This window comes from Syngnathus acus, chromosome 9 (assembly GCF_901709675.1).
Source record: "Syngnathus acus chromosome 9, fSynAcu1.2, whole genome shotgun sequence".
Lineage (NCBI taxonomy): Eukaryota > Metazoa > Chordata > Actinopteri > Syngnathiformes > Syngnathidae > Syngnathus > Syngnathus acus.
In genome coordinates, this window is record NC_051094.1 from 13,779,274 (window position 1) to 13,807,248 (window position 27,975).

Genomic DNA, 27,975 nt, shown 5'->3' on the forward strand with positions numbered 1-27,975 from the left:
TCAGTGTTACCCCTCCCCCACCGCCGTGCTCCGTTTCACTCAAAGATGGCGTCGGCTCGAGAGCCTCTGGTCTCTGGCTGCATTTTCAGGCTTGTTGTTGTCTCCGTTTTGCGCGGTTTTGGAACCCTTCCCCCGGCGGATCGACACGGAATTCCGGTGAGTAACAGCATAAGCGGGATGGAGGGGCTCCGCGGTCTTTTGTAAACACCGTATCTCGATCGGAGATTTGCCCCCCACCCCACTACCCCCCACCCTCCCCCCCGCAAACCAGAACCGGAGCTCGAGCTTTTCAGGGGGACCTCGAGAGGAAGGAGAGAGGGGTACGGAGGGCTGATGGGCGCTGAGGAGGGTGGGCGGGGTGGGGGGAACAGAGAGGGGGAGTCGAGGCCTAGCCGATGGGCTCCAGCGGCCTTGTCTTCGCCGCACTACAGGCTGGCGGAGTGTTAGTACGTGGGAGGGAGGCTGGTGGCGGAGGGCGGACGTCAGCGAGGTGGGGATCGCGCGTCGGGACTCGAAGCGGTCAGTGGATCCTCTCACGCGGCGAAGCTTGAAAACCGCGGGCCGTTCAATGTGAAACGGTGCACGATGTTTGCCTTAATTCCTGCACTTGGCCGCTGGCTGATATGACCGTCCGCAAGTTGCATTGTGCCCAATACAAGGCCGCGATCTTACGTTAATAAGAGAACGACATTCAAATTGAGGTTATTGGCCGTGGTTGTCGCGATGCCGTTGTTGTGGTTGGAAAAGAAGGAGATAGCTTATTTTGGACAGCTGTTCTAACATGCTAGCCGTGTGTTTGTCGCTGTTTACGTTTTGACTTGACGAGTAACGTTAGTAACACAGTCGTAACGTTAGCACACTGGCTAGCTGTTAACGTTAGCTTGCTAAACAACAGCATTTCGCGGGAAGCCTTGTTGTCACACACTTGGCTGCTTCATGTACCAGTGAAAGTATACAAAACACCAGGAAACACTTGAGCAATGCGGGAAAGTGACCAAGCTTTGATTTTTTTTTTTTTTTCCCACTTAGCCTCTTAGCTAATGTTTGCTAACTGTATGTTTTGACTGCACTGTATTTTGGTTCCCGAACAAAATAAACAGATGGTCAGCTTTATATTGCACATTTTATAAATACTTGATGTCACTTTTTATTATTTGCTTCTACAGGGTAAAATAGCATGTATAGATTGTGTGGTTTTTACTTCTTTTTGTAGGTGCTGGTAGTGTTAAATACAGGAATAATTGAAAATGTGATGAAGGATTTTAGCTTTCTGAAACATTTGGGATTGGCCATGTTACTCGAAGTCATTGTCAGCAGTGCAAGCAAGACTCTGTTTATATACCTATGTTAGTTCCTGGTGTGCCACTGTTGGTTTATTTGTTTCCTTCTTTGCGTTGCCCATATGTCTGTATGAACTGATGCTCTATTTAAATGTGTTTTTGACTGCACGTTTTGTCTTACAGGGTGGTGCTGCCGAAGTGCAATAGACATGAGGGTGATCAGCCCCATCTACTCCGTCCTGGTGTTGAGAAGCCCAGACTGCTGGAGTTGAAAAACAGTGAAAGGAAAAAAGGATAAGAGGGGGCAAGATATTGTGGAGGCAAGGGAATTTAAAGAACTACAATACATCACAAATACCCACACAGACGTTTGTCAATCTAACATGAAAACTCATGTCTTGGGGAACATGGCCATTTTTTCTAACTCACAATGACAGTTTGGTTACCTTACCAGTGACTGTAAACTAACTGGTTAGTTGCGATTACAGCCTTATTATATTGTTCTTTTTTTTGTTTGTTTGTTACATTTTGTTGAAGAAAACTTTTCCTACATTAATACCAGCCTCTGCCCAGTGATACAAGTGGGTGGGCCTGATTTTACTGGGTGGTTGGTTTTGGGGCTTGTGCTATGGTCAGCTGCTTACTACCGCGTTGTGCATACGCGACTTCAGCGGGAGTCTCTGTGCGGCCCCAGGACAAGGGATAGTAAACTGCGGAGAAAAAAGCACAAGAAGCAAAGGAGTGGGCGGCGCTTCGGCGCAGGCCAGGTGTCTTTGGCTCGTAGTTCACATTTTTTTTGTTTGGTGATTGTTGGAAGGCCCCAGGGCCACCGCGCCCTGAGAGACTGCAGTCATGGTGAAACTGGCCAACCCCACATACACCCAGTGCATCCTAGAAGCCATCAAGAAGGTCAAGAAACAGAAGCAGCGACCGTCTGAGGAGCGCATTTGCAATGCTGTCTCTATGTCCCATGGTCTGGACCGCAAGACTATTCTGGAACAGTTAGAACTGAGCGTCAAAGATGGGACCATCCTTAAGGTTACCAACAAAGGTCTCAACTCTTACAAGGATCCTGAGAACCCTGGACGTGTGGCTCTTCCAAAGTCCAAAGGGAGTGGCAGCTCTGGAGGAGGAGGTGGCAGCGGAGGTGGCAGCGGAGGTGGCAGCGGAGGTGGCAGCGGCGGTGGCAGCGGCGGTGGCAGCGGAGGTGGCAGCGGAGGTCCAAGCTTCCAAAGCCATTTGGGAAAGAGACCTGGACTTGACTGGAACAAGTTGATCAAGCGGGCACTGGAGGGCCTCCACGAACCAGGTGGCTCCTGCTTGAAAAACATTGAGCGCTTTCTCAAGTGTCAGGCTGATGTGGCAGCCTACCTGTCAGGCAGCGGCTCCATGGGGCCTGGCATCTTCCACCAGCAGCTAAGGGTGGCCCTCAAAAGGGCGGTGGCCCATGGACGTGTGGCAAAGCAGGGTCCACTCTTTCAGTTCATCAGCCGCAGCAGCTCCCACAATGACGGCACTGGCATGGTATCCCTGGAATCACTTCCCCCTGTCCGCCTGCTGCCTCATGAGAAGGACAAGGTAAGATTGCAACTGTTTTCAATACATGAAGCACACACTTACGAACACAAATACTGTGACATTAATTTTTCATGTCAGCTCCTGAGCACACTGGACGGTAAAACACCAGAATATGCATTTGTACTCCACTCTGTCTTACCTGGCATTTTTTTGCCAAGGTTTACAACAATCTGGAACAATATGAATGCCAGTAAAAAAAAAAAAAAATAGCATGTGGTTTGAAGTTTTGTTGCTTACTGTCTGCGCAAACGATAGAAGTGTGTTGTTGCTACTTTGTTAGACGTCTGGTGGGTCATTTGTTAGCAGAGGTCAACGGGGGGAGGAAGTCACATGGCCCCCAGCCAGTATGGACCGTCTGCAGCAATGTTCTCCGTCTGGACATAGCACGGGCAAAGCAAACGGGAGGACCACACAGTCGAGCAAAAGAGAATGTTGTAGTGCATAGTGGTGCCATATGAGACTGGCTGATGCAAACCACAAACCTCTGAAAGAGAGAGAGAGGGGGGGGGGGCAGAGACGTGGAGTGAGAAGAAAGCAAGAGAGGCAGAATGCGCTGTAGAGCGGGAGAGGCAGACATGCAGGCGACAGAGGAGAGCGGGAACACACCCACTTTTGTAACCTGATCAGAGACAGAGAGAGCAGTTACAAACCTCTGCCTGTAAGGGCCACGGACATGTAGTTATGAGAACATTCCGAGGTACTGTATGCCCGAAACAAAGTTTTGCAGACTTTTCACATTTTTCCCTCCAACTTGCTTTGTGGTCTGTCACCTGCTAACTGGTGCACACAGCAGATCTTGAAGGACTTAGACTGCTCCCTGCTACTGTTTTGACTGACTCGGGTCTTTATCTGTGCCCTTTTTGGAAGTGTATGTGCCTTTGCAAGCACCCAGCTTCCTTGAAGGCTGCATGCCGGCACAAAAAAAGAGTCAGCCAAGAGAGTAGGATGCACTCATGGGCTCTGTAAAACATGGTGACCCGCTTAGCTGCGAATGATACACTTCCGAAGATGACCAGAGATCAACCATGTCTGACTCAGTATCTGATTTCCTTGCTGCCCCACTAACCATCATTTAAAAGATGACCTACTTTTCATGATTTATTTTTAAATTGTGTATTCACATATTGAGTTGTAGACATTATAGAGTGATCAATATTAGATGTATGTCAAGAAAAAAAAGAAAATTTCGGCAGGAATATGGGGAATCTATTGTTTTGTCTGGCCTTTGAAGTTTCTTGTTTTAAGATTGCTCTGTTATTTATGCTGGAGCTTGTAACTATCTGTGATGTTTATTATCTTAGATTTGTGTGTACGTATTGGTAGACAGCATGAGCTGACTGCTTGGAAACAGTGTGTGCAACAAACAAAGGCCTCTGCATGATCACCCTCCAGTTTTCATAGCCTTCCAGTGGCGCATCATTGCCTCGCATGATCGCTTGCAGTTATGATTTCTCCAGGAGAAGAGGCGTGAGCAAGAGAGGCTTCGAGTGAAGTCGCAGAAGGGCAAAAAAATCAAGACAAATTGCTAAGCACCAGCTCTGACCCCATTTGTGAGATTTGCGTACTCAATTCTCTTATGTTTGTCAGAGTGCACTATTCAACGAGATCCCATACTCGTCTCTCTGTCCCCACCACCCCACTCCCCCCATCCTAATACGGTGCCATTGCCAGGTCATGAAGGGGGAGGTGAACGGGGATCGAAGTCAACCAGGGGTCATGGATATATAGACTCCAAACCTCATTGCCTCCCTGAGCACCCGTTAGCAGTATGAAGCTTTGGCCATTAGGTGGGATGGGCTTTGAGGCCGAGCCTTTGTGAGTGGAGCTGTGTGATTACATAGTAGTGTGCATGATGTTCATCCCGTCATAATAGACAAGAGCGATCCCCCTGCCCTCCGATTGCCCTCTTCCCAACAGCTGGAGTGGGGTGAACCAGAGTTCTCGATGTCGACGTGCAGTGTCACGGTGAGGACGTGTGAAAAAGCCACTTGCGCACACACACACAAGCAGTGGCTTCCCTCCAAAAGTGCCACTGACCATGTAACCGGATTGGCTATTTTGTTTTCTCTGCAGCTTTTGCTTGCTTCAGGTTGTTAGCGCTGATAAAGGAGTTACATTCGGCTTCATTGTTTACTATGAACACTAATTGATATACTTATCTTGCATAATCAATTCCACTTATTGGACACCCCGCCCCCAATCTGATGCCATGACCACATTGCACCTGCTTACTCAAGGTTAAGACATCATTTGCTGTGTTTGACTGAAGCACAGCAACACTCAGGCATTGATTATATGCCTTCAATACTTCCCGCCACTTTTTTTTTTTCTTCTCTTCTACACACATCCCAGCTACACAATGGATGGCATTAGTCACATGAGAGTAGTTAGTGCTTTTGCCGGGAGGATGGAACCATTTACTGGTTTGGATTCACTACACAGGAATGTTGGCAAAATGGCTCAGTTGGGTGCCAAGAAAATACCAACTATCAAGTGTATTGTTGATGTTTTTCAGTTGAATATGCATTGGAGTAGATTAAATTTCCAAGCAGAAATTTAGTGTTTTTTTCCCCTCCTCCCATCATGCCCAAAAAGGTTTTGGGAAACGGTTTTAGTTTCGCACAATACTAAATTGGGTACCATAAATTATTCCTAATGTAAACAAATGACATTAACTTAATTAATAACAGAACTGCAAAAATGCTATAATGTAATTTGCGTACCACGTTAAATGCAACTGCTGCGCTGCTATTCTACTAGTTTATTTAGTAAAAACATGTTTTTCACTTTTAAGTGGGAACGGTGGCACTCTTTGGTCACACGTTGCACTTATATTTTGGGTAAAATAGTCCGACGCGATTACTCTACTTAGTGCTTCATTTGATTAATATCTGAACCCACTGCACACCAAACAAGAAGATAGATATTGCAGGTCTCAGTGAGCGAATTATATTCAAGTATCAAACTGATGTATGCTTTGACTGTCCCCTAAGCAAGGAAGCCTGCTAAAAATGTGCACTAGTGGTGTCAGGAATCAATTAATTGATTAATTGACAGCTATTTTCATCACCAATTACTTTGTAGTAGTCATTGTTTCACCTAAAATAGTCAAAATCCTCAGATTTCAAGCTCTCAAAAGTAAATGATTTTTTGGGGTGAGGATGGGGGGGCAAAGGATATGCTTCCATATTGACTTTTCATAAAATGATTTCCCTAATTAATGTAGTCTTGATTTGCGCATTATTAGGTCAGGTTTGTAGAAATCGATGATAATCATCCTTTACCCATAGCCATTGTCCCGTTATATTTTGACAACTCTTCAAAGCTTCAAAGTAAACATGCCTAAACCGTCTCATTGCAAGTGAACTGGGATTGTTTTGCCCATACAATTGAAAACTTTAATTATGCAGAGAGGAAAAAAAAATCGAATTTCATTAGCTTCTAATGTAAACCTGTACTACTTTAAGTTTGTTTGATCTGGGCAACCAAAGCTCAATTTGAAAGAGAACAAAATTAATGATTTGGTTGCACCTAAGGAAACTTTTTGCCCATCATTATAAGTTTTTGGAACATGACAAACGTGCAGTTAGGTGTAATTATACTGTGCTTCCTTGGCAATCCTTTCAGACATCACAGACAGAAGAACCAGAGGCAGCTGGTTGGAAGTCCACAGTATAGAAACAACATTATTCTGAGCCCAGGGAGAGCAGTTAGCTATAGCTGTATGACAACGGTGACATGAATGACATTTGTTATGGGAAATGCAGCTCTGCAAGGCCTTGCATATGGGATAACTTCACCACCTCCCAAATGGAGTCAATGTGGTGCACAGCTGTGGAAGGGATGCTTGGGAGCAGCCAGCCCTGCTCCATTTGGTTCCGTTATTTAGCTCTGTGTCTATGCTTTGTCTTGATTTTTAAGCAAAAGAGCAGGAATGTCACATTGAATATTTTTATAATCTGTTATTCCATTGATTACTCGATCATTAATAAAATAATTGTATAGAATTTAATTTTGCGTTAAAGTGTATTAGATAACCAATTTTTTTGCCGTTTATTTTTGATTAACCAATTATTGTTGTTTATTTGGTATTGTTTAGTGATTAAAAAAAACAACTATTAAGCAATACCGCATGCGATTCAGAGAGGGATGGATGCTGGACTCACCAACCTTTTTGAAACTGATACAGTTACTGGTTTGGTTATTGTTTTCCCCAAATAAAAGCAGATGTTTGCACATGTATTATATTGATTGAAATGCCCACACATTTTTGGCGCCTTGCACTATGTGCATCTCCAGAGTGGAAGAGATTCCAACCCCTCTTGAGAGAACTAGAACCAACAAATTTATGTAGCTGGTGGTCCTGCCTTTGTCTGCTCCCCAGGTCACACAGCACCTGACCTGAATGGCCCCTCCCACAAGTGCTCAGTCTATGTTACCCACATTGCCTTCTTGGGCTGTGCCCGGCCGGTCTCCATGGGTGCAGACCTGGCCACCGGGCACTCGCCTTTGAACCTCACCTTCAGGCCTGGCTCCACAAGGGGCAACAGAAAATAACTGAAAATATTGTGATATTCTGCAATATTTTGTTGTCATTAGGGATTTTTGAACCGTTCCTCACCTAAAATATGGTTGCCATGGGAGACCCTACCAGATTCATAAAGCTGCAGAGAAATTAGCTCAGAATATCATTGGGACATGATGACATGTATACAGTTCATATGCACTCTGAGAAAAATAGATGAACAATGACCATACTGTAAAAACCATCCATCCACCCATCCACCCATCCATCCATCCATCCATCCATCCATCCATCCATCCATCCATCCATCCATCCATCCATCCATCCATCCATCCATCCATCCATCCATCCATCCATCCATCCATCCATCCATTTTCTGTACCGCTTGTCCCCCATCTAGAAAATTACCTCTGAATGGTGAAAAGAAAGAAACAATGGCTGTCATGTTTGGACGTTGCATTTGAGGATCACTGTAGACAGTAAAATAATGCTTGCAGCTGAACTGCTCACCTTTGAAAAAATCCTACTTACTGAAGCTCAAGAATAAAACAAAATCGTGTGCACAACTAGCGTGAAAACATGCATCCATCGCTTATTGTACGGTCACATGCGACAAAAATGTAGACCACGCTCGACAGACATTCCTCGGTCGTCGCGGAATAAACCAAAAAGTGAATGTTTACTTTGAAGCGATTTGCAGCGTGCATTTATGCTTACCACTTGCGCTATTAAAATGTTTATGTTAGTGGCCAATGTGTTCTTAGGAGAGAAAAACGTTAGTCTTGAACCTTCTTTTGGAATGAGTGTGGCACAAAAGCCAAAGAAGTACCAAAACACTAAACTGAAGTTTCTTCCACCATATGCTATGCATAACGGCAGTGCAAACTCAACACAGATTTTACCAACAATTTTGGGCAAATTTCAAATTGTTCTTGTCTTCAGTGGCATTTCAACACTTTATCTAACTCACTTAAACCATCAAATACTCTACAGTTTTGTTGTATCCACTCGTAACTCGTGTGCTGTAACAACGAGCTTGTGTTCTGAGTACAGCCATGAGAGAGGTGTGTTGGAGGGTTGCTGAGATTGGGTCCCCATTTTAATGAGGTCCTTGACTTGATACAAGACAAGGACAACATCACTGCTTTCCTCTTGTTCTTGTTTTGCTTTTTATTTCCCCATTCGTCCTCTCCCCATTGTTCCCTCTCTTTGGTCTCACACTATACTGTCCTCTCATTGGATAACAACGGCCAGTTGCATACAAAGAAAACCAGGCCACCTCTGTTTTGTATTCTCTGCACATAGACAGTATGACAGAGTGGGCCTCAAGAAGCTATTGGTGAGCACTTGAAAGTGTTTAGGTGATCTTTAAATAGATGTCTGCAAGTAAACTTGGCCCTGGGCCAATATTTTCCCCAACATTCCTATTACAAGCCGCAATTAGGTTTTCATCAGGCAGACCCAGCTTTTCCTACTAAAAATGTCTTATTGGTATCAGCGGGGATGTAACTATAGCTAAAGCGCACGGTTTGCATAAGAACAAGTCCATTGGCAGCCTTTACCGGCCAGACAACAGTGCGTCAGGGCCATATATGCCAGCGTGAGAGACCCCTCTCACCTGTTAGATCGTAAAGTGACACTGGGACCTGGCATTGTGTGGTGCATTTGAAGTGTTGATCAATGTACATGCAAATCGTGTTGATTCTTTACTCTGTAATTATGTACACGTTTTAAATTATTGAGTTATTTATATACTACCAGCAGTACCAGTGTTTTGTTTACATTACTTCCACATTCAAAGCACTGCCTTTTGGTCACATGAGCCAGCCAGCCAATTATCAATCTTTTTCTTGTGATGTGGACGATTAGTCACGTCGGTTGTACGGCGAATCAGGTGGCTGTATTCAGTATAGAGGTAATAAGGAAGTAGTGTGCGGTAGCAGCACTGCGACGCAACATACTGAACGCAGAACGGCTCATTATTTTGTACCAAGGCAAGACCACAATACCAAGGCACTTTTAACACATTGAATATTGTGACATCGCTGATTATCAGTTTCTCACCAATCTCATCTAGATATAATTGGCGGTGGGCTAATTATGGTCCGTGGCCGAGCACTGTCCAAAAGCTTCCATGCATGGCTGGTTCGACCTAACCGCCTTTTTGTGCTTGTACATGTGTGCGATATTCGCAGCAACACTGAGGTAGGATTTCCAGTCCGAGTACACCAGTTAATGTAGCTTACTGGCAAAAGTTGTGAGGAGTATCCATTTGGCTCAGTTTTTCACTTGATATTGCCGAAATTGAATAGAGGACTACCTGTCCAACACAAGTTGACAGCTTATAATAGACATATAATGTCAAATGCCAGCTAGATTACTTGATTCCATTGGGCTTATGTGTAAAAATGTGTATAGTGCAGTGGTACCTCTACTTAGAAACTTAATTGGTTCCGCAATCGGGTTTGTAAGTAAAAACGTTTGTAAGTAGAAGCGACGTGTCCCATCCCATGAATCGATGCAAAAACAAATGTTGCATGCCGGACTATCCCTAAAGTTACACTTTTTGCCCTATTACTTTGTGTAAAATACAGAAAACCAAAACAAGGGTTTTATTTTTGCTTTTTCAAACCTTTCTAACAAAAAAGTAATGTCACTTTATTCTTGACCTCTTAACTTTGCTTGGAGAGGGGGGAACCTGTTCTAATTTTCTACACTTGCTAAAAATACAGCAGAGAAGTCACGCTCGTAAATAATTGTATGCTTCCACGTACTCCTTGCAATGTGCCCACGCAATCATTACTTTTGAGTGCTCAATCAGTCTATCATACATGTTTTTTTTGTTTTGTTTTTAAATGGAGGAGGAAACTGTAATACTTGGAGGAAACATGCAAACTTCACACAGGTAGGCTGGTGCCAGAACCAAACCCTGCGCCTCTGAATTGTGAGGTGGATGTGCTAACCAGTGCACCACGGTGCCACCCTCTGCAGCTTCATTATTTGTTGAATTCGAGATCTATTGTAGTTCTGTTTTGAGAAAAAAAGATTGATGTTCTTTTGTCAAAATTGTCTCATCTTTGGAGGATGAAGCCAAATCACAGTTGACATTCGTTTTGCTGACCTCGGATGGGCATTTTCCATTTACCTACATGTTAGGTTGGGTTTCCGTTGTTTTACTGTTACTTTCTTTTTACTACTTCATTTTGCAATCAGAATAGCAGAAAAAACATGTTACTTTCTTTTTACTACTTCGTTTTGCAATCAGAATAGGAGAAAAAACACAGTTTGGGTGCTGTCACGCACATTTCCGAAACCCCTGATCGACTGAATATGCTTACAGCAGGTCACCGTACTCTACCTGAAATTGATCATGATCACTAATCTTAATCACATGATCTGTCGTCTTGAGATTTGTAGGTCCACTAAGCACACGTGCACTCCAAGAGGATAAGTATCTGAGTTTTGGTCTGTCAAGAGAGAGTTCAAGACCTGCATTGTAATGCAACAGAGTGCACTTTCTGAGGCGCCATAGTAATGGTGGTAGACGTCTCTATGGCTTGTCATGTGTTTGTCGATAATACATATAGATAAGGTCACTTCAAACAATTCTGGTATGATTGATGGCACGTGTAGGACACATTGTACTACAAGTCAATAATGGAAGGCTTATGCAACAACAGAGCGCCAGTTTTTGTTTCTCAAAGACCTTGACCCACAATTGCAGCGTTTCTGACATTACATAGAAGGGCGTGTGAGTCTTCCATTTCCCGCTGATTGGATTCTGTTTTTGGGGGACAATTCTGAATCGATTTTTGGTCAAAAGCAATTTTCTATAACAATATTGACTTTATTAAATTCCAAATATTATCAACCAGGCATGTAAATGACAATTTATCCAGTAAGGAAAAAGCGCACGTCTATTTTATTTATTGAGCAAAAAGTCATTATTGTGGAAGTTCTAGATACAAGCTCACTTATCAGAGCAATCATCAGTGTTCTTAAACTCAGAGCAACACTTATCCATGTTGGGCACACAAGATCCCTTTGTTTCACCCATAACGTTTACCTACTGTATTTACTTTCCCCCCTTCTTTCCGTCTAGCCGGTGGCAGAGCCCATCCCCATCTGCAGCTTCTGTTTGGGGACCAAGGAGCAGAATCGCGATAAGAAACCTGAAGAGCTCATCTCCTGTGCGGACTGTGGCAATAGTGGTGAGTAGGCGTGTGTGTGTGTGGGGGGGGGGGGCTTAAATATTAGGACAATAGATGCAAATAATTTTTTTTCAGCAACATTGAATGTCTTTTTAGGCTTTGCAATATGGTTAGCCTCCGAGTATGACACTCTCAAGGCACTTACTTACATTTGTCGATGAGTTTCCGCCACTGAAAAAAAACTTCCCACATAAGTCTGTTTATTTTACTCAATTTGCTAGCTTGAGGATTTAATATTAGCGTTACACGACCGGCGCAAGTTGACATGCGTCAAGAGTCGATCATAGACGGACGGGCGTATTATATTAATAGATTTATATAAGGATATATTTATATATATTTATATAAGTATAGGCGGCTCGGTGGCGCACTGGGTAGCACGTCCGCCTCACAGTTAGGAGGGTGCGGGTTCGATTCCACCTCCGGCCCTCCCTGTGTGGAGTTTGCATGTTCTCCCCGGGCCCGCGTGGGTTTTCTCCGGGCACTCCGGTTTCCTCCCAAATCCCAAAAACATGCTTGGTAGGCCGATTGAAGACTCCAAATTGTCCCTAGGTGTGAGTGCGAGTGCAAATGGTTGTTTGTCTCTGTGTGCCCTGCGATCGGCTGGCAACCGGTTCAGGGTGTCCCCCGCCTACTGCCCGTTGACGGCTGGGATAGGCTCCAGCACTCCCGCGACCCCCGTGGGGACTAAGCGGTTCAGAAAATGGATGGATATATAAGTATAGTATACACACATGTCAATGTTTACGTACAGTATATATTTCCGCATTCACGGTATATGAATGAGGAAAAAAGTTATTTTTGGTAATTATTTTTGTCATTTATGTCTCCTGTTGTGACTTAAATGCCCCTTATTTATCCACAATGAGACATATCACATTTTCTGCTGTAGTAAGTAGTAGTCTACCATATCCAGCGACTACTGCATTATGTCCAGCTAGCATTAAGGATAATTAAAACAATAAATCTTATTTGATTGAGGGAGATTCATCTGACATAGGTCACCCTAGGACATGTAATTTGTGGACATTTCCTAAAACAGACGGTAAGAACGAATATCAAAAATCGAACGTCTGGTCAACTTTTTCTCACTATAAGCTTTTACATTGCGTGCCATATTAATTACTGCATTTGATGTCATCCATTGTTGATTGTTGACAACGCATTTGCACCATTACTGTCAAGCAAACATGTTCATGTAATTGCTGATGACCCAATGTAAATTCATACTCATTTTTGAGGGGAGTGTAGGGTTACAATTGCATCACAACCTGTCAGTCTGGATGCTGGTCGGCTTTTGCGCATGCGTACTCGTCTTTAAGACAGAATTAACGAGCTGCCCCCTTTTTTGATCCTGAAATAGCAAGGTATGATACTGGTGCTGGTAACTGGTATCTCATGCAACATTAAAATCCAGTCATTTCAAAATGAAATATTTTTTGGTGGTTGGGGATCATTGGTGTAGCCAAATGTACATTTTGTCCGTGACAAATGCTGGTACACAATATTCTGTCAAGTTAATGCAGGGAGATTACACCCCCACCCCCCAGACACGTATACACACACAAACACATCACCACCACCTCATCCCATTAATCTGCTCCGGCAGAATGTCATTTGTTTGGATGTTGTGCGGGCACATTGGATTTATTAAGCAATTGAAGAACGTTTCAGTTCCAAATGCTTTGCCCTCGCACCTTCTATGACGATTTAAATGGGTCACCACTGTCATTCAACAGCCACAAGTCAAGACAATGACAAACGTGTTTTGTGCATGTGCTTTTACCTGTCTGCAGGCCACCCGTCCTGTCTCAAGTTCTCCCCAGAGCTCACGGTGAGAGTTAAGGCACTGTGGTGGCAGTGCATTGAATGCAAAACCTGCAGCAGCTGTCAGGATCAAGGAAAGAATGCGGTGAGTGGATGAGCAAATATGGCAAAGTGGCAAACGAACAGTGCCAGTGAAGGCTCTGTTCTTTGTTTAAGAGCCAGATAGCGGTAGACATAGTGCATATTTGGATATTGTGCTATTTTTGACCATCATTGTTATTCAGATGTATGAAGTAGATCACTGTAAATCAAAGACAAAATGAAGCACTTATTATTTTCCATTTTTATTACCGTTTTTTTCCATGTATAATGCGCCCCCATGTATAATACGCGCCCTAAAAATGGCATGTTGATGCTGGAAAAAAGCCTGTACCCATGTATAATACGCACCCAAATTTTGACTCCTACTTAAGTCCGTAAACGTAAAATTATTTCAGAAAAAAGATCATCTTTAGGAACAACCGGATGTTATTCTGCCGGTCAGTATCACTGCGCATGCGCTAGCAAACTCAATAGCGAAGAAATATTTCGGATTTGTGTAGGGTACATTGTGACAGCAAACGAGCAGGTGATCGAGCAAGCGTCTGATACGAGAGCATTGTGTTCGTATGGAGCGTGTTTGAAGTGAACAGCAGAGAAGAAAGCGCATCTGTAATGGCGGCCTCCGTATGATATCCGGATAAAAAAAAAAAAAAATTTTACCCATGTATAATGTTCACCCCAGATTTTAGGACAATAAATTAGTTACATTTTGCGCATTATACATAGGAAAAAAACGGTAATCATGCATTAGGTTGGTGAATCAAAAAGAAAAAGATTTTTTTTAATGAATGAATGAAGCTAAACTGTGATTTGTTAGCTATCTAATGAATAATGAACTAGCATTCACGTTGATTCAGTAACAAAAAACTTCTGAGGTCAGGGAAGTATGTGAACCCTCTGAAATGTCCTCAATTTCTGCATAATTTGTCATAAAAATGGTCTGATCATCATGTACAACCTAAGAATAAACAATTTGCATGCAACTTACACTAGACCAGGGGTCTGCAACCTTTATTATCAAAAGAGCCATTTTGCCAACTCTTCTTCCAAAAAAAAATCGCCGGGAGCTGCAAAGAATGGCAAAGCTTGTAAACTTTTAAAAGTTTTCATCTTTTATTTATTTGACATGTTCCGCCCACCGAGTATAACAGAGGTGCAGTGTGCATTTGTGGGCATACTTTGAAATGAATTAAACTTTGAGCTGTGGGCCTATTTAAGTCCTTCCTATATTTGTGTAAAAGTAAAATCAAAACTACCCCACTTTAATATAAATTAAACAGCTATGTATGTGTAAATTGCTTGTATCAATTTGGTCACAAATTTGCTTTATCACTGTTAGTTGAACATGAAGCTTTTATTCTCTCCCATGAATGGCAACAGATGAATGCACAGTTATACAGTGCCTTGGAAGACCATTTAATTGTTTTGCCTGTCATTTTACTTTGCCGTAATCGTCCAGTGTTTAGGAATTACTGGCTTAGGTTTATACCGATTTGTAAGAAAAAACTAATTAATGTTATGAATTTAATCGGGCTCCGCTGTCTAAATGACATGTGAATTTGAATCATCAATGCATGTTTGTGTCTCTGTGTTCAGGACAATATGTTATTTTGTGATTCATGTGACCGGGGCTTCCACATGGAGTGTTGTGATCCTCCCCTCACGCGGATGCCAAAAGGTAAATAAACAAAACTACCTCTTTAACTTTGTACCTGTGGCTTTATTGCATCTTTACAGCCCCCCCATAAAGTCAATCATTCATCTAATCTGCCTCAAAGAGTAGGTGAGAGTTTCATTTCAAGATACATGCACATTCAATCCAGATCACGGTCATAATGTTTTATGTGTTTGGCTGTTTCTTTCTGTTTCTCAATCTAAGTGTAAACAAGTTATATATACTCTATCTGCTTTCTTGTTTTTGACTCAGGCATGTGGATTTGTCAAATCTGCCAACCGAGGAAAAAGGGAAAGAATCTTTTACATGAAAAGGCAGCACAAATTAAACGGCGCTATAATGCACCACTTGGACGACCCAGGAACAGGTATGGAAATATTCTGGGGAGAACACGTGTCAACATTTTTATGTCAAATACTTTATCATTCACTATATATTGTGTGCTTGTTATCAAAAATTTTAATTCAACACTTCATTCATTCATATCTACCCAGGCCGGGGCGGCCCTTCAAAAAACTAGGTGGTCGCGCTCGGCGGAAGCGCTCGGCCTCGGCCAATTCCTCCTCCAGCTCGTCTTGCGAAGGTTACCCTGGTGATGACCGATTACTTTTCTCGATGCGGGATGGTGACGACCTGACACAAAGCAGCCTTCGCTTCAACAACAAGACCAAGGGATTAATCGATGCGCTCACAAAATTTTTTACACCGTCGCCTGAGGGTCGCAAGGCACGCCAGGAAGTGGTCGACTACTCGGACCAGTGTCGCATCAGAAAGAAAGCCAATCGCAGCAAGGGAGATGGAGACGACAGGGCGGGTATGTTGACTATTTAGTTGGCATGAAATATTTTTTTAGCACCCAAAGTTTATTGTTACAGTGGGGAGTTTTCTTGAGTTGTAAGGAAGAGTCAAAGGCTTGTTTATGTCTCCCCTATGGAGTTTTTAACTTTTCATATTTATACTTTTTTTGCCACCATCAGACAATCAAGAAGGCAGCGACTGGCGCGATGAAGACGACAGATTTCCTGGCCATGAAAATCTAACAGAAAAAGACATTGAGCTGTTCAGACACATCCAGGAGCTTGCGTTACAGGTACCCATCCACTTGATGATCCAAAATAAGAAATGTAGAATACGAAATATTGAATGAATACTAGAGACAGGATAACTGGAGACTAGATGAAGCATACGATGGGACGAGCAATTGAGGAACGTACTCATTCATGTGCAGTCTGTTCTTTCTGGAGTAACGTGTCGTCAAGAGATACATGAGAGTTAAGGCTGGGCGATTATTGAAAAATGAAAAACGCAATGATTTTGATTGATATCACAATTCACAAGCACCATTATCCATTGATTTAAACATTTTTATTTATTCAACTACCTTGAAACATGAAAAGAACAGCCGGGTGACTTTAAGGTGCTATCACGACATAGGAACTTGCAAACACACAGCGCGCCTTTTGGCACTTTTCCCCCCTGATTTTATGATCATGAGAAACCAAAATCACAATTAAATGCCGATTAAATTCCCAGTCTTGATTAGGGTTAGGCCTGGGTGTGCACTAATTTTTTTTAATGATGTAAAGATAAAAAGGATAGGATCAGCAGCAGCCAGGACACGAAAAAATATTTATTGCCGGTTTTGGGCATTGCCAATCAAGTGTGTCGTGTAGTTTAATGACAGTGAGTCTCCTGTTGGGCATCGATAAAGGAATGCCTTTTGTCTTCCCATTGCCTTTAAATCCAAAGTTGCCCGGAAGTTCAATATTGCACTGGTATAATCTATGTATTTTGTGCACATACAGCATCGTGTTCATGCTGGATTTAACCTTTCCCTTTTCTTCACTTCTTTCTTCTACTTTGGTCACCCCTCACAGAAAGTTGGGGTTACAGGCCCACCAGATCCTCAGATGCGATGTCCATCAGTCATTGAATTTGGAAAGTTTGACATCCAAACATGGTATTCTTCTCCCTACCCGCAAGAGTACAGCAGGTGTGCAAAATATTTTAATGTGTTTGCAGTTCCCTGATTTTTTCTTTTCAAACAAATGTTTTTCCTGTTGGGTTCTTCAGTTTTGTATCGATACTGACTTCTAAAAGAATTCTAATGAAAGCAGAATCTAATTGCAACTTGTGTTGGATCGAGGGCTTGGCGGTAATTCAATGTACAAAATGTGTACTGAAACTGAACGGAATAAAAAAATAGCCCCAAACAGATCATAATAGTATCTCTGGAACATCTGGAGGGATAGATTATGCTTTTCTACAATATTAGAGATTCCCAAGTGCACAATAAAATGAATATAAAAGCAGAAAAATGGATTTTCCATGATATTATGTCTTCTTTAAGTGCGCCTTATGGTGCGGAAAATACGGTAGGTATAGACTTTTGCAAAATGTTCTTTTTATTGAGCAGACTGCAAGAAAATTAATCCTTTTACTTCCTGAGCTCTGCCAATCATTGTTTTTAATGCAGTACTCTTTCTTTCCCAGGAAGATTTTAAAAAAGCTATTCTGATGCTTGTATTGTAATGATTAAAAAAGTATATTGACCCTTTTGATCAAATTATCATCTGAATATTTTTTTTTTAGACTACCCAAACTGTACTTGTGCGAATTCTGCCTGCGCTACATGAAGAGCCGTAGCATCCTCTACCAGCACATGAAGAAATGCAACTGGTTCCATCCTCCAGCTAATGAGATTTACAGGAAAGACGACGTCTCTGTGTTTGAGGTACACATTAATACTGGACAGTCAGCATAGTGAAGGATGAGAGATGACCCTTCTATAGCGAGATGTACCACTATCATTGCTGTTACATCACTCTATTTGTTTTCTCAACCTTCACATAAATAATTATCTGCCGATGTTGATTGCAAATGACCAGCAATTAACTCTTGAATCAATCTCTTTAATCAATCTTAAGAACATCCCAGTTATATATCACTTGCACTAAGATAAAGACATTAGTGCAGCATAGACTGTCCTGGCTACTTTAATGGCTACGCATCTAAATCAAAATTCATTTTAACACCATGTTCCAATTAATTCATTTAATTATAGTGTTTAGTAAAATAATACCAATGCTATGTTTGAGCTCTGTTTTTTAGTAAGTTATCAACTCGTACACAGTATTCCACACACGCAAAATTGGAACGGTCAGTTCCTTTCTTTGGCATTTGAGTTCCACATCAAAATATGAATATGTGACAAATGTTCACAATTCCTGAGTCGCTGATGGTGTCGGGGTACACTCGCCTGCCTTGTGTGTGGGCAGTGTGGGATCGATTCCCGCTCAGTGACAGTGTGTATGTGGGGGTGACTGGTTGTTTGTCTTCGTGTCCTGCGACTGGCTGGCGACCAATTTGGGGTGTGATTTGCATTTTGTCCAATGTCACCAGGAATCGGCTCCCGCACTCCGCGACTCTGAATAGGATACGCGGTATTCTAAATGGATGGATGTCAGAAGTCCAACATTTATTTCATTGTATTTACATCTAGATGCGTTAAACAGCCCAGGACAAGACCACCTTTTGTTTGAAGCCACACAAATTTCAAATGTACCAAAGTACTGGAACAGACATTGGTAAATCACGTTAAAATTAATAACATTCATTATTTGGTGGCATAATCCTTACTATAATTGCATCAAGCCTGTGACCCATTGACTTCAGAAAACTGTTGCATTCTTCATTCAAAATCCTTTTCCAGGCTTTTACTACAGTGCGTGTTCATTTCTGGTGGGGGGGGGTCTTCATTCACTCTCCTCTCCAGAAGGTATAATACATGCTCTATTGAATTAGGTCCAGTGATTGACAAGGCCAGCAGGGTGCACAGCCAATTGCAGGGCACACATAGACACAAATTTTCACACACAATCATGCACCACAACTTCTCAGTCACCCTGATCTGACTGCTGTTTGTCACTCCTCCGTCGCTTTGTATCGCGCAATGTCTTCTGAGACTGTTATGGTCATTTCCCGATGCCAACACCTCCCTGTACTTGTTCTATTCAACTCAAAACAGCATGTGACTTTTGCCTCAAATAGTGTTCATTGAGTGTCGCACTCATATCTGTTCTCTCATTAACCCTTTCCAAAGGTCGATGGAAATGTGAGCACAATCTACTGCCAGAACCTGTGCCTGCTGGCCAAGCTTTTCCTCGACCATAAGACCCTCTATTACGATGTGGAGCCCTTTCTTTTCTATGTCCTCACGCAGAATGACAACAAAGGTTGCCACCTTGTTGGCTACTTTTCTAAGGTATAACAATTTTGCATTGTTGTCATACATTTTATACGGCGTGAATTTAACACAACAGCAATACTATCAACATAAGTATTTCTTTAAAACGACCCTATCCGTGCGGAAAATCTTGCATACCAGTAATACATGTAAGCACTGTTAAGACACAAAATTAACAACACATGCATAATGACTTATTTCGTGCCAAACTCCCATGTTGCCTGTGAGTCGTTCATTGCATGTGCATCCATTCAAATGTCAGTAGCTCTTCCAAAACAGCATTTAGTGATTTTAAACATCCGCATCAAACCCAGCTGTCCCTGCACCACAAAGTGACCATTATTATTTTCTAATGATGGATTATGTCTGTGTCTTTACAGGAGAAACACTGCCAACAGAAATACAACGTATCATGCATCATGATTCTTCCACAGTACCAGCGAAAGGGCTATGGGCGCTTTCTCATTGATTTCAGTAATAATCTCTCCTTGTTGCACATAAACATAAAGCAACTATGATTGGCACAAACCTGTGACAGATAAACTTCTCGTCGCTGTGTTTGAATTGTTGTTGTAATTCACCATGAATTTTTCCATCTGTGCTGCCTCTTTGCAGGCTACTTGCTATCTAAACGCGAGGGCCAGCCTGGATCACCAGAGAAGCCTCTCTCAGACCTCGGTCGGCTATCCTACATGGCCTATTGGCGCAGCGAGGTCCTTGAGTGCCTCCATAGAGTCCGTGACCGGCAGATCACAATAAGACAGCTCAGCAAACTGACTGGGATTTGCCCGCAGGATATCACAACAACCCTGCATAGCCTCAATATGCTTGAGCAACGAGGAGACAGGTTAGAGCACAGACTCTTCAAACATGCAGACACACTACTTGTGGGAGTGTATCAGACGTTGTCAATTATATTGTCCTTTAAATTTTGAGACAGTATCAATTTCTTACCTTTCACCCAAACATGAGTTAAATTTAATAAATGTCTATATCTTATCATGAGTGTAAACATTCCCCTTTGACTATGCCTATGTGCTAAAAAATACCGTTGTTACTTAGCCAATGGTTATGTTGCTCGGAATGGAATTCACAAACATAGAAAAAACAATAACAACTCTTTCAGAAAAACAAACAGCAAAGTTTTGTGGGTTTACTACATCGGCTACCTTCTGGAGTAGAAGAGTACTACTGGACTTGTCATTTACGTTACAATGAACTTGAATGCGGGATTGTAATGACGTTTGCATTGTCAGGACTGTCCTGGTGCGACGAGAGAAGCTCATAAATAACCACATAGCTCGTCTCAAGACCCGACCACGGCAGCTGGAGGTTGACCCAGAGTGTCTCCGCTGGACACCTGTCATTGTAACTAATACCGTGGTTTCTGATGCTGATGAGGATGAAGATGAAGAGGACGATCAAGAACCAACAGTGGATCACCGTAAGGAGGTAATCACTTGACAGTTATTAGTAAATTACCATTTGGTGTTGGAGAACCAGCCTTGACATGTGTTGCTTCTTGCTTTTAAATAGATCAAATCAAGTCACAAGCTACCATCAATGTCTTGGCACATGCGTCAAGCAAAGAAGAGGGAAGATGAAGAGGAGGAAGAAGAGAGAAAGGGCTTCCTCGGGTTTCCTGTCAGCCAAAGTTCTCCAACATCACCTCCAATTCGTTGTCCACCTGCCCCACTGCCAGCACGTCCACCACTGCCAGCAAACGGCGAACGTAGACCCCGTGGTCGCCCACCCAAAAACTGGCCTTGGGGTAAAGCAGTTAAGGATCGGCAGCGAGTTGGCCGGCCACCTAAAGTCCACGCAATGGAGGAAGAGGGCGAGGAGGATGAAAGGACAGATGAAGGAAAAATTGGCTCGACAGCTATCCCTGTCTCCCTATTCTCACTAGAGAGAAAAATCGAGTCAGCAAGCTTTCGCACAATAGACATGGCCCGGCACCCCACCATAACGCCGATCCGAAGAGGACGCCCTCCGAGGAAAAAGAGAGGACCCAAACCGAGACAGATGGAGGAGCCGAGTGAGGGGCTGGCACAGTTTCCTGGTGTTTCCAGGCCGTGTGAGTCTCCTTCCATCAGGAAGAGTGGCTTCAGTGATAGTAGCGAAGAAGAAGAAGAGGATGACGACGACGATGAGGAAAGCAGGACATGCTCTCCTCCCATACTCACAAAGCCAGCTATGGGGCTCAAATGCAAGGTACAAAGAAAATCCTCATTTCTGAGTAATAATAGCAATAATAATAATACCATTTATTTGTATTGCACTATTAATAAAAATAATCTCAAAATGCTACAAAAACGGAAGTAACAAAACAACAATTCGCTCAGGATCAAAAAGAGCACAAGAGAACAGCAACAAATAAAGTGATAAAAGCTGCAAAAGCAAAGTGTGAGACAAGAAATTTGAAACTATAAATTTAGAAGAATTTAAGCTCAATTTCCTTTCTGCTTTGTCCAGAAGCCATTGAGAAAGCGACGTTTTCGCCAGCGCAGCCACCCACACAGCAGCGTGGTGACAGAGACCATTTCTGAGACCACAGAGGTTTTGGACGAACCATTTGTCGACTCTGACTCCGAGAGGCCCATGCCTAGGCTGGAGGAGGAGACAACCTTGGGCCACCCCTTGCGCCGCTATCCTCCCGCTCGCTCTGCTCTTAGGTTGTCAGACCCTGTTCCCAAAAGGGGTCGACATTGCAACCTCTCTGATTCAGAGGAAGATGGTGAGTAGAGGCAACCTTGTTGACTCATTGACAATTTTCCGTTTGTACGTGGGTGTCTTTGTTTTACACCTGTTCCTTTTTTCTCATTTTAGAGCTAACTGCTATGCTGAATCCTATGGCTGCATTGCCATCACGTCCTTTGGCAAATCAAGCTGCCAATCCTGAGGTGCCAGTCAAGAAGAAGAAAGGCTGGCCGAAGGGAAAGAGCCGTAAACCACTGCACTGGAAGAAACGAGGACCTGGAAGACCACCTGGAAGTGGAGCCAACCAGCGAGCTGCTGCAGAAAGCCAAGCGAGTGGCGCTCCCGCACCTCCCAAAATCAAGATGAAACCTGGACGGAAGCCTCGGAGCTGGTATCTCCAGCGTGCCCAAGAGGAAGCAGAGAGGCAAGAGCAGGAGAGGCAAAGACTGCTGGAGCAACACTTGGACAAAGATTCTCATCCACTGTCAATGGATCGAACCGGCAAGCGTGTTTCAAGAGCCATCTTGAATAAAGAAAAATACTCAGATGAAGATGAATATCTCCCTATTCCTGTGGAACAGAAGGTACCAAAAAGGAGAGGAAGACCACCCAGGAACCCTGCCCTCCGTCAACCGCCCCCACCTGCCCCAAGGCCATCTCTCAACTCTGAACCAGAGGATGCAGAAGAGGAAGATGACGAAGAGGAGGAGGAGGAGGAAGAGGAGGATGCAGATAGAACTTGGGAGGAAAACAAATCTAGCCGCCCACGGCCCCGCCCCATTTTGTCTGCTTCCTCTGCCTCATCCAACTTAGGGCATAGGGCCTCACATTTCTGTCCTCAGGATGTTGATCTTGGCGAAAGAGGAGAAAATGATGAGGAAGATGAAAGGGAAGATGAGGAATTTGAGAGCCAGGGCCATGGTAATCTTAATTTGTCAAGGCGAGCAGCAGCCACACCAGGTTTAGGAAGCCGGCGTAGTGAGGAGCACGATGCGGATGATGAAGGTGATGGACACTTGGAGGACAAAAGCAACAGTAGCAGCAACATTAGTAAGAAACGAAAAAGTCAGGAGTCTGACGACGAGGACGACGAAGATGAGGAGGAAGAGCCTGCTTCCCATGCGAGCTCCCCTCCAGTCAAAGAAGAACCACAAGGCGGAGAGGCTTTTTTAGACATGGAGAACAGCATGGCCCGGGATTATGTCAGCAAGCAGGAGGATGAAGAGGAGGAGGAGGAGGAGCCTGAAGAGCAGGTGCAGGAGTCAAAGTGTCAACCCTCCTCCGCTGATCCACAGCAAGAGGACAGGCGACGTAGAGAGCAGGAGGAATCTGCTGCAGCCGCCGCAGCTGTGGAAACTGTTACGGCCATGTCTGTTCCTTCTGAGCCCATAGAGCTGCAGCCTTTGCAGACAGAGGACAAAGATGTAGCACTGTTGATAGAACCCCAACACAGCCACTCCCATCCTCATCAGCACTCTGACTTCAAAGAAGAGCTGGGTCACCATCACTCACATCATCCACATCACCACTCCAATGAACTCGACTTGGAGACGGTCCAGGCAGTGCAGTCTCTGACACAAGGGGAAGCCCAGGATGAAGAGACTGAGCCTCACCACGGGGCTTACCAGGACTGTGAAGAGACACTCGCTGCCTGTCGGACACTACAGAGTTACAGCAACACGGGGGATGCTGAGGAGGAGGCCCTGGCATTAGTAGAGGACTGTGGGGCCTCCCAACATAGCAGCCCCTTGCATAATCCACCAATGCCGCCATTGCCTGGTCAATCTGTGCGTTCAGTGAACAGTCCGGGCTTGTCCTCGACTATCATGGACACAGCAGCGGGAGGACAAAGGGGTGGGACTCCTGGCCCCACTGGAGTGGGAGGTGGAACTGGTGGTGGGTACACACAGATCACCCCAGAACATCCCAGTTCTCTGTCTGCACCATCCCAGCAGAACATTGAGACGTCACCTATGATGGATGTCCCATCTGTGTCGGACCACTCGCAGCAGGTGGTCGACAGTGGCTTCAGTGACCTGGGTAGTATCGAAAGCACTACAGAGAATTATGACAACCCCAGCAGCTATGACTCGACTATGGGTGGAGGAAGCAACGCAACGGGAAATGGGGGTAATGGCAGTGGAATGTCTGTGGCAGGTGCTTCTTCGGCCTCGTCTGCCGCCTCTTCTTCCAGCTCGGCCACTCCGTCTTCCTCACAGTCCAACAGCTGCTCATTCGGGCCAACGCCCACTCTAACATCTTCCACGGGGAATGGAGGAGCTCAGCACGGATTAGGAAGCTGTAGCCTCATCCAGCAAACTGGACCCGGTCCCAACAGTGGTTCCGGAGCCAGTAATGTTGGCAATTCTGTCCCCCAACCCCCACCTCCTCCTCATCCATCTAACACCCCTGTCTGTGGCATCAAGTCTCCCCAGAGCTGCGGTGTGATTGAGAGGCCTCCCAGCACCAATCAGCAACAGCCGCAGTCATCCCAAAAGAAGGTTCCGCAGCAGCCTCCTCCTCAGCAGCAGCAGCAAGCGCCCAACTCTCAGCCTCCACCCTCAGCCCCCACTCCTCAACAGCAGCAGCCCCTGTCCCAATGTAGCATGGGAAATGGCTTTGGCTCCACTCCCATGATTATGGAGATTCCTGAGAGCGGGGGCGGTGGAGGTGGTCGTACCCTGTATGAGCGTATGGGTCAGGACTTTGGCACAGGGGGGTACCCGCAACCCTCTGCAACTTTCAGCCTGGCCAAACTCCAGCAGCTTACAAACACCATTATGGACCCACACGGCATGCCCTACTCTCACTCACCTTCCGTCACCTCTTATGCCACCAGTGTGTCACTCTCTAACCCAGGGCTGGCACCCTCTGCCCATGCGCCCCTCTCCCAGGGCCAGCCCACAATGACTCCACCACCTAACCTCAGCTCCGGCTCCATGAACTTGGGCTCCCTGCAGCTGCAATGCAACATGCCCACCACCAACATCAGTCTGGGTCCCCCGCCCCACACACAGCGACTGCAGGGCCAAATGCCCACTGTCAAAGGCCATATTTCCATTCGGTCCAAAGCCACTCAGCAACTAGCCCCGGCCCCGCACCAGCAGCAGCTCTATGGACGCAGCTCTGGGGCCGTGGCCATGCAAGGCACACCACGCACCTTGGCTGTTCAACGCGGCATGATGCCAAACCTCATGCCAACGCCGGCACCGTACAATTCCATGAACATGACATCGCTCAATCCCATGTCGGCCGGATACCGAATGGCCCAACCAATGATGAACAGTGGTTACCATGGTAATCCTCCTTACATGAATCAGCCAGCTCAGTATCCCATGCAAATGCAGATGGGAATGATGGGAGGGCAGGGTTACCCCCAGCAGCCTATGCAGCCAAATCACCATGGCAACATGATGTACACAGGCCCCTCCCATCATAGCTATGCTGGTGTCCCAAAACAGTCGCCCTACATGAGCAGATGAAGACATGGGTCCATGGCTGATTCTTGCTGTACTTTAAATGTGCATCATGTTCACACTCTACAGTGCCGCGGAAGGCACCAAGAGTGCTGGTGAATGGAAACCGGGGGTCTCCTGCTTTTCTGTGTAATCATTTTGTCCATTTCTCATAAGATAGACAGGGTGTGTACGTGGACCAGGCCAGCCCTATGCAGACCCTGCAAACTGGCCCAAATGTCTACTCTCCCTCTTGATGAGCAAGAGGGGGGAAAAAAGAGGATGGCGAGGAAGATACACAGCAAAGGACATTACAGGATTCATTCTGATCTTACTTTGTTGGATTGCAAATGCAAAAGACAGTTATCTGATTATATTCAACCATGCACACAATCTTTTGACATAGGAAGCCTTACCTTAAAAAAGAGACATAGTTGGTGGATTCTTGTTTTTTTAAACATAATGTTGAACTTTATTTTTGTTGTTTTGTTTTGTTTTGGAGTGTCTGTGTGCAGTCTGGCCTCTTAATATGCTTCAGTCTTTATATTTGTGGCATTCTGAATCGGTGGCACGCCCTCTTGGGTCCTTAGAAAGACCCCAACATCTCCCTGGTCAGCGGGGCCTCCAGTGTTCAAGGTGTTTATTCATTTTTCTGTCTTCCTGGATGGATGACATCATACCAAAAACACTGCAGACACAGAGGAGACAACATTGTTTTTTCCCCATCAATCGTAGCATTATGTTCCAGTTTCAACCACTTTGACAAGTTAAGATGTAAATATTGTGGTACCTCCCATTGTCAAGCAACACATGCATAGACGCATACTGGCTAGCTCTCGCTTAAGATGGCTAGCACAGGAATGTACCACCTTCAGCTATTCTTGTCCACACTCCACTGACAGTCTGTGTGCAATGTCAACTTTTTATTTTAGCATTTAAAGAATTCAGAACTTACAGCAAGATTTCCATTGAGCTGCTTTAAGGAAATTTGGTTAACAATTCGCTGACTTCCCCTCAAGTGTTAAAGACCCAAGGAGGTCGAGGTGTCTGCTTAAGAACTGCGTATTCAGTTAAACTTGTAATTTTTTTTTTCATATATATATATATATATATATATATATATATATATATATATATATATATATATATTTTTTTTTTTTTTTTTAATTTTCTCTCCACTTCTGTTTTCTAGAGATACTGCGCTAGACAGTTAGCCCTTATAAAGGGTGTACCTAAAGGCCTGGTGTAGTGCATGGCTTGGCCCACGCATAGAGGCACACTCGTATGAAAGCAGGGTCAGAGCTTTGTTGGTTATGGCGTTTAAATGGCGCGGGTGAGACGAACGGTTCACCTTGTTGCTCCATGTACCAGTATTCAAAGTCAAAAGAGGCGTTTTCGTTTTCTACAGACCTGACATTGCATACTTTTTGTGTCTATTGTTCTGTTCTGAACTTTGTTTTCTTTCTGAATTTTATCAGACTGGGCAGCTTTCTATTATGACCTAAGCTGACTCTTTTTGACTAAAAAGAAACTGTGTAGAGAACACATTTTTTTCTATAATATAAAAAGAAATTCTGACATTAATATTGGTACTGTCATTTTTTTCCTCACTTCTGTTTCAGGACAAAAACGCAACATATTTTTAGCTCACCTCTTGGGTAATAATTACTAAGAAATTCAAAATAATAAAAAAAAAGTTCTCACTTTTAGTGACTAAGATGCCTTTAACCTTTCCATTCCATCTCATCTCTAGAGTTTTTCTATCTTTGTGTAGTATATTAATGCTATTTTAAACAAAAGGACTACAAATATCTAAAGGTCACTTGGCATTTTTTTTTACTTTTGTGTGTATAGGATGACTTCCTTACATTAAAGAGGCATGTAAAAATAAGCTCCGTATATTTCTGTCTGTTTATATCGCTTCCCTTTTTGTATCCTTTGGAATTGTACATGTTTCGTTGTATGCTAAGAGAGTACAAAATAAATAGAGGAGTGTTTGGCTGAGTGCAGAGTGCTGTGCTGTGCTCAGCGGCCTCAACTCTCTTCTCTGTCCCTGTATGTATTTCCATTTATCCGGTCCCACCCCTTTCTTAGCAAGTACTTTCAAAGAACTCTGTACATTTTAACATAAAATGAAAATAAATTATGTTGAGCCATTCATGTTTCTCTTGACATTTTTTAGGTAATTACAAAAAGTACAAATTTACAGTATACGGCACATTTATAATTTGAAGCCCCAGCAACTCCTTTCAGATGCCTACAAAGTCATAAGTTGTCTTCCATAATCGCAATCAAATAAAAAAAAAGTTGTCTCCCATAAACTTTTACATTTATACTCTGATACTTTTCAACCGCAGTGTCATGTTTATAAATATTGCTGGCCACGTAGCATAATTGCAAGTAAATTTTTTTTAAATATTTTTGGATTGGACAAAA

General features: G+C 43.9%; 1 protein-coding gene across 3 annotated transcripts; it reads left to right on the plus strand.

Moving 5' to 3' along the window:
* On the plus strand, positions 1–27,699 carry kat6a (K(lysine) acetyltransferase 6A). 3 transcript variants are annotated; one of them, XM_037257763.1, is made up of 17 exons: positions 1–156; positions 1,464–2,858; positions 11,486–11,594; positions 13,391–13,506; positions 15,060–15,141; positions 15,385–15,505; positions 15,633–15,952; positions 16,116–16,228; positions 17,016–17,131; positions 17,731–17,872; positions 19,241–19,402; positions 19,765–19,858; positions 20,000–20,231; positions 20,641–20,836; positions 20,921–21,598; positions 21,860–22,121; positions 22,214–27,699. In XM_037257763.1, exons 2-17 carry the CDS (start codon positions 2,133–2,135, stop codon positions 25,564–25,566), a joined length of 6,822 nt encoding a protein of 2,273 aa, XP_037113658.1. In that variant the 5' UTR covers positions 1–156; positions 1,464–2,132; the 3' UTR covers positions 25,567–27,699. The 3 variants fall into 3 exon arrangements, with proteins under 3 accessions (XP_037113658.1, XP_037113659.1, XP_037113660.1); XM_037257764.1 differs by having other exon boundaries at positions 15,391–15,505; XM_037257765.1 differs by lacking the exons at positions 1–156; positions 1,464–2,858; positions 11,486–11,594; positions 13,391–13,506 and having other exon boundaries at positions 15,127–15,246; positions 15,391–15,505.
* The last annotated feature ends 276 nt before the right edge of the window (positions 27,700–27,975 follow it).

What these genes read in the sequence shown, in the direction of transcription:
- kat6a (XM_037257763.1), top strand. Translation starts at nt 2,133, where the DNA reads ATGGTGAAACTGGCCAACCCCACATACACCCAGTGCATCCTAGAAGCC. An exon ending in TCCAGGAGCTTGCGTTACAG is followed by an intron (nt 16,229 to 17,015) that starts GTACCCATCCAC and finishes CACCCCTCACAG; the next exon opens with AAAGTTGGGGTTACAGGCCC. An exon ending in TACCCGCAAGAGTACAGCAG is followed by an intron (nt 17,132 to 17,730) that starts GTGTGCAAAATA and finishes TTTTTTTTTTAG; the next exon opens with ACTACCCAAACTGTACTTGT.